Source organism: Octopus bimaculoides, chromosome 1 (genome assembly GCF_001194135.2).
Source record: "Octopus bimaculoides isolate UCB-OBI-ISO-001 chromosome 1, ASM119413v2, whole genome shotgun sequence".
In the NCBI taxonomy this organism is placed as follows: Eukaryota; Metazoa; Mollusca; class Cephalopoda; order Octopoda; family Octopodidae; genus Octopus; species Octopus bimaculoides.
In genome coordinates this window covers 157002644-157014395 of record NC_068981.1, presented here as the reverse complement: position 1 = coordinate 157014395, position 11752 = coordinate 157002644, and the positions used below count along the sequence as shown (strand labels likewise).

Genomic DNA, 11752 nt, shown 5'->3' with positions numbered 1-11752 from the left:
TATATATATATATATATATATATATATATATATATATATATGTGTGTGTGTGTTTGTGTGTATAAATGTATAAGTGTGTGTATTTATATATGTGTGTGTGTGTGTTGTATGTTCTGAAAATTTACTGAATGATAAAAAATAAAATTTTTGTAAATAAGTTTTTATTATCAATTTGTCTCAAAGCAAACTCAGCTATAAATAATAGCTTATAATAGATAAATTTAAAAACTCCTTGTTCTGAAAACAAGTGGAAAGCTGTTTACAAGATTGGAACCATGCTTCTATAACCTAGACAGATGTGTTACCACTTACATTAAAGCAACATTCTGACTTTCAAACATCCAAAAGTAAACATTGTGGATGTAAACAATCTTTCTTGTTGGTAAAATCAAACTATCTGACACGGTTGGTTGAAAGTCAAGAGATTGCTTTAATGTAATTGGTAACATGTCTCTCTGAATTATAGATGTTACATATTGTTCTAGTCCCACAGGCAGCTTTCTAAGGAGGGCAGTGCAATTTTCGGTGCATTGTTTGTGCTAGTGTAAGGGGATATGCATTGATATTAATAGAATAATAGAAATATAATGCTGGATATAGTGCTGACTAACTGGAAATTGTGAAATAATTTAGAATGATAATGTTTCTTTTGAAATGTGGGAAAATTTGTTCTGTATGATTTTTTATTAGATAATTTCTTTGAGCTCTCTCTCTCTCTCTTTTCCACACATGCATGTACACATACACGCATGCATGCACATACATTCACACACATGCATACACACACACACACATGCGTGCACATACATTCACACACATGCATACACACACACACACACTTTTTTCACTTACTCATCTATCAAATCTACTCAGAAGGCTTTCAGTGGCCTGGAGCTATAACAGAAGACATTTGTCCTATGTACTGCGTTGTGGGACTGAACGTGAAACCATATGGTTGAAAAGTGAACTTTTTAATCACACAGCCATACCTGGAGAAAGTGCAGGTTCATGAGCACTTCACATGTTCCACCTCTGACTTGTGTCATAAAAACTCCATACTCCACTCACTTACACACACAACTGTTTTGACAGACAACACATGCAGCTACAGACATCACAAATAATGTTGTTACTAGTTGGTTATTCAAAAGTTGGTGGGTTGTTAATGGTAGTGTTCTTAATGGTTTTTGTGTTGATTGCACACATGTTGATGTTGGATAGTGATGGCAGTGGAGATGAAGGTTGATTTATACACACATACGCATAGGCACAGGTGTAGTAATAAGCACACAGGCAAGCATATGCTTCCCAACCATGTGGTCTCAGGTTCAGTCCCTGGGCCAACCAAAGCCTTCTGAGTAGATTTGGTAGATAGAAACTGAAGGAATCATATATGTGTGTGTCTGTGTGTGCATACCCTTTTGCTGATGTCTCATGATGGATGCAAACATCCCACCACAAAATTCACTGACCAAAGTCAAGGGTATGTGATAGAGATGGACATCCTAATTGATCCTACATTATCAACATCATCATGAGAATGTTGGGAGAAGGTATCTGCCATTTTGCTATCATCATCATCCAATGGTATTCAATGAAGATGGCAAGAATAGATGGTCTTTCATGAAGGTTTCTTGGGGTGAGTTGATTTGGAAATTCCAACTGAAATTAAAGTACCTGTAGAAGCATATAGATAGAGATTGGGTGTGGGCATAGTCTCTCACGTCTGAGAAAGACGATTCCACAATTTCTTGCTGAACAACCCACACAAATGATTTCATCATCATTATCATCATCATCATCATCATTTAACGTCCGCTTTCCATGCTAGCATGGGTTGGACGATTTGACTGAGGACTGGTGAACCAGATGGCTACATCAGGCTCCAATCTGATTTGGCAGAGTTTCTACAGCTGGATGCCCTTCCTAACACCAACCACTCAAAGAGTGGGTGCTTTTACGTGCCACCGGCACGAAGGCCAGTCAGGAGGTACTGGCAACGGCCATGCTCGAAATGGTGTATTTTACGTTCCACCTGCATGGGAGCCAGTCCAGCGGAACTGGCAATGAACTCGCTCAGATGATTTTCTAACGTGCCACCAGCACAAGTGCTAGAAGGCAATGCTAGTAATGATTATGCTCAAATGGTGCTATTTACGGGCCACTAGCACGGAAGCCAGACAGCTGTTCTGGCAATGAACACGCTCGACAGTGCTGTTAGTGCTCCACTGGTGCGGTTGTATTAAATGTTTGTGTTGTACATTAGCTCACTCCCTCCATCAAATTGACATTGCTTGTCCAGGCACATGACGTGCTACATGTTAGACGTTGAAGTGATTGCAGAGCAACATGAAACAAAGTGGTTTGCTCAAAAACACAATGCATCACCCATCTAGGAATTTTACCTTTTAGTATTTAAACCGGCCATATCCAGCCAAAATGCTCTACCTGCGCTATGTTCAAACTGATCAGATATGGCCTCTAACACCAATCTTATGATATTCTAAAAATTAGCAGTTACCTCATCAAAATCTAAAAGTTATAAGATAATGCATGATCAATGCAAAACAATGTGAATAAATAAGTATTGCATTTGACAGAATAATGTGAATGCTAAAGGGTTAAACAACAATTTCATGATTGTGAAAGTAACACCCTAACCACTAGGACATAATATATATCATCACCACCACCATTTAGTGTCTATTCCCCATGCTGGCATGGTGACACACATGCTATCATTATACGCACACACACACACACACACACACACACACACCTCCTTCTCTTGCACTCCCCTGTCTTTGAAAAGAACTTTTTCTCCATCCTTTCCCTTCCGGTCATTCCAATATGTGACCGCGTGTGCATTGTTGGCGATTTTCCTTCTCTGTCTTCCCTTCTTTGGACTTTTCCTATATTTCTGACGAAGATCTCCGATCGAAATGTTAAATCCTCTTTCTTTTCTTTCCTTTCTTGAGCATCCAATAACACTGTACTTATTCCACGTCCTTGCATGGTTTTTCATGTTTTTTCGTGCTTGTTGATGTTTGAATTGACTATATATATATCGTTGCCAGTGCCACTGGACTGACTCTTGTGCAGGTGGCACATAAAAAACACCATTTTGAGCGTGACTAGAGCTCGTGCTGGTGGCACGTAAAAGCACCCACTACACTCTCAGAGTGGTTGGCATTAGGAAGGGCAGCCAGCCATAGGAACCTTGCCAATTAAGGTTGGAACTTGGTGCAGCTCCTCGGCTTACCAGTTTTTAGTCAAACTGTCCAACCCATACCAGCATGGAAAATAGATGTTAAATGGTGATGATGATGATGATGATGATATATGAAATTTCATAGATGTATGTGTATGTTTAATGCACATAATATTGTTGTGAAGTGAAACACTGGAATGCATTTTTGTTCTGTTGCTTGGCTTTGATATTAAAATTATTGCTCATTCAAATTTTGTTCAGTCTTTTTTTATGCCCTACCGATATATTAATAATGAGTCTGTGTGTGTATATTGTGTATATACATGTTGACTAATTGCCTTATGACATTCAGCTAAGACACTTAAATATTAATTATCTAGGAATGACATCTGTTATGGTGTAGATCATTGATGTAACTGTAGGTGGTACTGTGTTCTTCACAAGTATTTTGCTAATTTGTAGAAATAAATTCTAATCTTGCTGTTAATATATTTTGGAGAGCTATAAGTATTACCAGCTGACTTGCACTTCTCTGCTTTCATGAATACTAGTGCCTTTAGTATTATCAAATGAAGTAATGGGCATTGCATAGACTACTTGATTTCCTAGGATTTAAGCCTCTTAAGCTTATGTAGTGAAGACACATGGCTCGGTGGTTAGAGCGCTGGACTCTCAATCATGACTTAGTGTGTTCAATTCCTGGACTGGGCTGTGTTGTGTTCTTAAGCAAGACACTTTATTTCATATTACTCCAGTTCACTCAGCTGTAGAAATGAGTTGCGATGTTACTGGTGCCAAGCTGTATCCCTTGGGATAACATTGTTGTCATGGATAGGGGAGGCTGGTATGCATGAGTGACTGCTGGTCTTCCATAAACAACCTTGCCCAAACTTGTTCCTCAGATGAGAATTTTCTAGGTGCAATCCCATGGTCATTCATGATTGAAAGGGGTCTTTACCCCTTTTTTTAAGCTTATGTATTAACCTGACCCTAGTTATAATTTTCAATAATTGATCTAGTATCCGCTTAAAAGAAAAAAAATCCCAGTTCCCTGAAAACTTTTATATATATAAATATATATATATGTGTGTGTATGTTTCTGTTTAGGGATCCTGTTAACTATATAACCAGTGAGGGTAAGTTTACAGAGATTGCGCAACATCATCATAATGAAGTATTTTTCATGTATATCGGCAAAGAATCACCAGACATTATATTATATGTGAGTACAGAGTTTCTTTATTCATTCTTTTGCTTAGAAGTTTCATTTAGATCATCTGATATTTTGACTTTTTAAAAATCAAATTTTAATCATTCACTTCTTTAATACATGATAAACTATTCACCTGTCTTACTCTTGTTACCTCTAAATTATTATGTTACTTTACTTATTGTTTTTACTCCTTGAGTATCACTTAACTATATAATCTACATTTATGTTATCTTTTATCATTTACTTGTTTGAGTTATTGGACTATTTCCATGCTTGACCATTACCTTAAAGGGTTTAAGGTAAACTAACTGACCCATATGCTTATTTTCTAAAGTCTGAAACTTATTTTATCCAAGTTACAGGGTTGTAAACAAAACAACATTAGCTGTCAAGTGGTGGGAGAGACCTAACAAACACAAAGGCACACACACACTCTCTCTCTCTCTCTCTCTCACAACACAAATGATGGGCTTCCACACAGTTTCCATCTACCAAATTCCTTCACATAGCATTAATTGGCCTGGGGTTATAGTAAAAGACATTTGCCTAAGGTGCTGCACTGTGGGTTTGAACCTGAAATTATATGGTTACAAAGTGAGCTTCTTAATCACACAGCCATGCCTGCTCCTGTGGAAAGAGTACTACAGTAATCTCATAGCTTTACTCACCTTAACTCACGACAGCCTCATCATTAATTTTACTATCTTTTATCTTTTTTCTTACTTGTTTATTTTGCTTATGTGGTATTCTATAATTTTCAGTTAGAGTGTAGTTTGGTCTCAAGTGGGGTGGTACAAACCTAGCAATATGTGTTTTATAGTGAAAACAAAATTTCCATTCAAAAGGAACAATTTCATTTTGAGTCTAACCATTTTAAGCTGTAGTGGAAACGCAACTTATGTTGCAAATAGGCATATGAATATTGTATAAATTTTATAATTGAAAAATTTATTATACTTTGTACACACAAGTATATCGGCCTTCGGGCGCAATAGAATGTGCTCACAGGCGCATTTACACCTGTGGGCAGGGGTTTCCCCACCCCTGATCTAAACCTACTTAATACATTAATTTCTTTTTCACTTACTGCTACTATGTCAAAATCTTTCCTATTCTTACTTGCTTCTTCCTGAAATTCCTATAGAATGGATTTAATTATTAAGTAGTTAATTGTAATTTGGCCTCAGGTCCGTCCTGATTGAACAAACTGATGACCAAATGTCATCCACCTGTGTTTATTCTATCTTTTACTTCACATTATCAAATGTGTTATTTTTAAAGATAGAAAAGTGTTTTGCAAAGAGATTTTGCTGCTATATCTAGTAGACTTGGTGATTATGTAGTGGCTTGCTCATTGGCTTGTTTATGTTATTAGTATATTCAGTAAGTGGTGCCATTAGATCTTTTTGTAGGGAACAGAACTGGTGGACAATTGCTGGATACCTTGTTCTGCCAGAAGGTTTGTTAGAACTAGTAGATAAATTCTGTTAGTTAAGTTGTATGGTGCAATTGTTAACAACAAAAACATTTTATCTCTGTAAATTGAACAGATTATATGATACCTGTATCAGAAGTGTTATATATAATAAACTAGGGCATTGATGTCAGCATCTGAAGAAGAGCAAGTTAAGTATAATATGTAATGTGATCTTCAAAGATATACTAAGCTTTTGAGGATTCTGAGTATATTCAAAGATAGACTCAGCCCATATCAGCATGGAAAACAAATGTTAAATGATGATGATGAGTTTAAGAAGCAAATGAGTATTTATTTCAAATATAAACCAGTATCCCCCCCCCAAAAAAAAGAAGATGAATTTATTGTTAGAGATGTATTCACTAGCATATATTTAAAATCTGAATGGATTTTGTATGTCAAATGATGAAGTACATTGCAATAATAGTGGAAGATGCAGGATTTTAGAGTTAGATCAAAAAAACCATTGGAGTTGATTATTAGTAGCTTTCAAAGGAAAAAATTCAGGGGTAAAAAAACCTTGAAAGATGTCATATTACAGTGTTCTTCAAACTATGTCAACATGATGTTGGGGATATTAAATTGTTGCTGATGCTGCTATAGTTGTGGTAATGGTGGAGGCAGCAGTGTTGGTATTGTTGAGTTTAAAATGTATGTGAAACAGATAAAATATTTTAAAAGGTTACCCCGCTATCTGGTATAACATTTGCAATGTTCTGAAAGTTAATGGAATAATAGATTTTTAGTCTGAAAGAATAAGGTTACTTTATAATGTAGAAAGAGAAGGAGGGAGGAGATGGGGAAATAGACGAGGGAGAAATTTTCCAAAAATTGGTAGCAATTAAGACTTGATATATATTGTAAAATATATTTGAAATATTAGACTTAATGTTGAGGAAAATGCTGAATTCTTATTGTTGTTGAAGACTATTCGTTAGCAAATCAAATGCCTGAATTGAGTATAGAGAGGACTTTATTTTCATTAATACTATTTAGTAAAATGTTAACTGAAAGCAGTCAAGCTTAGGCAATTAAATTTTTACTCTTCTACTTCTATGTTTATTCTCTTTACTTATATTTTAAGTTAGCATATCTGTTAGGAAGTGCCTCATAAATATTTTCATTTTTTAGTTGCTTTTACAAATCTATTTTATATATGTTTGTTTGTTTTGTTGTTTAAGAGGCAGTTTAATTAATTGTTGCCCTAATCTTGGATTATGTTCCTTTTTTGTCTATTTTATTAACACCCTGTATTTATTATTTCATCATGTGTAGGCATGCATATGTGTATACACGTGTGTATACACACACACATATATATATATATGTATACACATATGTGTATACACACATATATATGTGTATGTGTGTGCATATATATTTGCTTGATGCATACAAAGATAACTGTTTCATAAAATTAACTAGAATATATTATTTAAAAGTTTATTTCCATTCTGGCATTTGAGTGTGAAATAGCTTTCATCTAATTTTTTTAAGCCTCCAGTTGCCATGTGTTGAATGCTTTTGTAATTTAACACATGTAGCATACATTTCTAAACCAGTTACTTTATAGCTAGATGCCCTTTATGTCATCAATCACTCAAATGAAAATGAAAAGAGTTCTTATTTTAAATTTAGCTAAATGGTTTTACAGTTTGGCCTGAGGATGCATAATGTTTTTGTTGAATTTCATGCTTAACAATTACTGATCCTTTTGTCTCTTTTTGACATTTCTAACTGTCTGCAAAACTGATTCTTTCCAGTTTGCACAGTATCACATTCCTAGTGTTGTCAATTGTGTCAAATCTCATTCCAAATATTCTTCAACTGGCTCTGATGACCAGAATAGCTACTGTAGTTTGATCCTACCACCAAGGCTCCTCATTTATAAATAAAACAATGAAATTTATAGTATACATTCTGTAGACATTCAACTACTCATAATTTTTAAATACAGTCTCACATTTCTTACATATATAGATATGATAGTTTATTTCTTATATGGACTATAGAATATCTGTAAATACTGACTGCAATCAGTACAAATTGTAGACATAGCAGCAATACCATTTACTATATTTCATTGTATTACAATTTACCAAACTCTTCTTCTACTAACACCAGATTGTATCTGGTCATAATTTTTGTTTCATTACTCCTGAGATTTTTTCCTTTATACATATTTTAATGGGGTTTTTTTTTTCAGAAAAAGTATGTATTGACAGCTAGGAGACAACTAATCCAAAGCTATTTTTATGTGGGGGAAAGCAGAGTATTACCACCAGTAAGTATAGCATTATCGTTTATCTCTGTTTCAAGTTTTATACAACCATTATGACACAATAGGAAAGGAAAAAATGGTCAGATTGATTTACCTTTAGCATGCTTAAAGTGCATCATGTCGCCATATGAGTTTTCTCCCCTGTAGCCGCAAGCACATTGTGTTGTATTGAGAGGGGAGAAAACTCATATGACAACATGATGCACCTACAGTGTTCTAAAGCTTAAATTGCTTTCTTTTTCCTATAAGATCATGATGAATGATTTGTTCTTCAAAGATGTCAGAGCAGAACTATGGTTGAAATATGTTACGTAAATGACATATGTACGCAAACATTCTCATATATTTTTTTAAGATTACATGATTTAACATGTTAGCTTACTGTATGAATGAATGCTCTCTCTCTCTCTCTCTCTCTCTCTCTCTTTCTCTCTCTCTCTCTCTCTCTCTCTCTCTCTCTCTCTCTCTCTCTCTCTCTCTCTCTCTCTCTCAACCTTTAATCTAAAACAAAATTTCAAACATTCAGTATTTTGTTATCCAGAATAAAGTTTCAAATATTAAAGCTGTTACTTACGATAAAATGCACACTTCAGCATATTCACAAATTGAAAGTGGGAGAAAGAAGACTTAGTTATGGAAGGAGATATTTAGAACTTATATTACAGCCCATTCATAAATGTATGTTGTGAGAGAACATTTGCAGATAAAAGGAGGAGAAAGAAGTAATGATTTTGAAGCATATGGGATTGATCAGTGAAACCATCTAAGAGAAATGTTTATATAATGATTGGAGCATGTTATCACCTGATAGCAATGAGAATATTACAGCATGGGAAAAGTATAATCAACATCTGTTGAAGACATTTAAGTGGCATTTTAAATTTTATTCTCCTTTTATTTTTCTTTCCCTAATGTTCAACTCTTTCAAATCCAGAATTCTTCTTTTCTTCAAAATACCACAGGCTGAAGTAAGCAAGAATGTTCACATAGCACAGAAATAGTTAACTCTAACTCTTTGCTGCTTAGTTAGTAAATAAAGATTGTAACTTAGTAGCTGGTTTGAGGGGTTAAATGCATAGATCATTAAAGTTGCCTGTGCAATCTGTGATTGTCTAGAGAATATTAAAAATACAAGAAGAATAAAAAAGATTGCGTTTCCCTCTAGAAAGAGTTCCGCAACCACAAGATGAATTTGATCAGATAAAATGCTTAAATACTCTTGACTATTATTCTGCCATGAAGGGAAAGCATTGGGCTGGCGGATTTCCAAGATATTGCCACCCCCTCCAGATAACAGATCCTCCTCCATGTTTAACAGTTGGAAGAAGGCAGTCTGGGTCAAATGCTTCTTTTGGCTGTGTCCACATGTATACTCGACTGGTGTTCGAAAATAGGGTAAAGAATGACTCATCCGAGAAAATAACATTCTTCCACTGCTCTAAGGACCAATTCTGGAGGTTTTTACTCCACTCTAAACGCTTTGCAACATTTGTTTTTGAAGTAGTGGTTTTCTGATTGAAGCCCTCCAATGAAATCCAGCTTTGTGTAGTTCCCAGTGAACAGTTTATGTGGAAACTGGGTTCTTGAGGTGGTCATTAAGCTCTGCAGTAATTTTGGGAGCTGTACTTTTGTGATCCTTTCTAACAATTCGTGTAAGAGTCCGATGGTTCCTATCTGAAAGTTTTGGTTTTCTACTGTAGTTTTGTTTTGACAAGGAGGTTTTTCACTCTTTCTCAAAGGCTGTCATTACTTTCGAGATAGTACTTCTTGATACACCAAACATTTCGGCTGTTTTTGTTACGCTAGCACCTGCCATACGAGCACCAACAACTTGCCCTCTTTGAAAGTCCGATAGATCTATCATTTTAATGAATTTTAATTACCTTTTCTGATGATGTCTGAAAAGAAACGGCAATTTTAGAAAAACATATTAAGCAACACTAATAATAAATCAAAAACATAAAAATAAACAAGCTTTTGACAGTTTTATAGACTTTTCAAAATTATGATGCTATGATGCTAGGTGTTTCCATTATTTTGTCCAACCCTTGTATATATATTTACACTGTATTCTCATGTCAGAAATAATTCTAATTTTTCAGCATGTAAGGATGTCCAGGAGTCCAACTGTTCTTGTTTTTAAAGATAATCATTATGATGAATATTTTGGTAAGTGCTTTTTCTACTGGGTTTTCTTACTTTTGTTTTGAAATAAAGATATCTTTACAAAAAATGTCTTAATAATTAGTTTTGAATCATAAGTTACTACTTTTTGCACCATATTAATGAATGACTAATTATTTTGTTAGGTATTAGAACTTTATTGCTTTTCATTTGTTTATTTTATAAATTGCTCATTAGTATTAATTAGAGGAAATGAAATTGAGAAATGAAGCCTGAGGGTTGCAGGCATCTAGTTACTGCTGCAACTTTCATCTAGCAAATGTTTTTTCCTTGTTATATATTTGTTTTTGAAGAATTTCTTCCTTAAAGCATTTATATTTTAAGACATAATACTACAAATAATAGTTGTCACCACCATTTTTGTTATCATTATTATCACCACTGTAACCCATATTTTCCTCATTATGACTACAAGTCTATAAGGTTGTTGCATTGTTTAGGAACTGCCAACATAGCAACTGAATCTTTTTCAACAAACTTTGTAACATTGAAATAAGGGTACTCCTAAGCAGAATTTTGTACAATAATAACAAAAATTTGAACATGGATTGAAAGAGGAAATATAACCTGGATTGACATTCTATTTTCATCACATTCTTTGACAGTAGAGTTGTTAGTCTTGCAGCTATTACCACTTAGCTTATTTTTCTCTTGTTTACAGTTCATGTCCCTTTACAATTTGTGTTTTCTTTTTCTTTCACATTTACTCTTTAGACAACACTGTATTAGTGTTTACTCCAGATATCTGATAAGTAATGAGATAAACCTTATCGACAACTTCTAATAAAATATCACCTAAACTGACAGCCTTAATTGCTGGGCTATTTATATTGTTGGTGCACTACTGCATTTAAAATATTGATTCAGCACTAATCAACTTTCAATAGACTCTAATGTATGACCATATTTCTGGTGTTGCTGGGAAAGATTGTTTCTACAGTTTGATAACATGTTAGCTTCTATAAATTTCCATGCTTTTTCACAAACATCTTACTGATTTTGAAAAAACATCAGCAGATCCTCTTGGCTAAATTGATTATGGCATGCAGGCAATCCATAATTGATTATGGCTTCTATAATGATTATGGCAATCCATAATTGATTATGGCATGCAGGCATCCAGTCCTTATACATCTCTCTACCAAAGTGTCAACCTTTGAGATAATCTTTTTGAGTTTTATGACATAAAATGTATTTACCCATACCAATTTATTAGAATTCAAGTAATGCATGTAGATCATACGTTTGGATGCAGCAGACTTATGGTCATAGGATCGCGGTTTCGATTCCCAGACTGGGCGTTGTGAGTGTTTATTGAGCGAAAACACCTAAAGCTCCACGAGGCTCCGGCAGGGGATGGTGGCGAACCCTGCTGTACTCTTTCAC

General features: G+C 34.7%; 1 protein-coding gene across 1 annotated transcript in view; it reads left to right on the top strand.

Annotated features, from left to right (window-relative positions):
• LOC106871411 (protein disulfide-isomerase TMX3) overlaps window positions 1–11752 on the top strand; it is a 121624-nt gene that overhangs the window by 42265 nt on the left and 67607 nt on the right. Inside the window, exons 6-8 of the mRNA XM_014917836.2 lie at window positions 4319–4433; window positions 8108–8185; window positions 10285–10351. Coding sequence (XP_014773322.1) covers window positions 4319–4433; window positions 8108–8185; window positions 10285–10351 — 260 coding nt within the window. The remainder of the gene's footprint in view (window positions 1–4318; window positions 4434–8107; window positions 8186–10284; window positions 10352–11752) is intronic.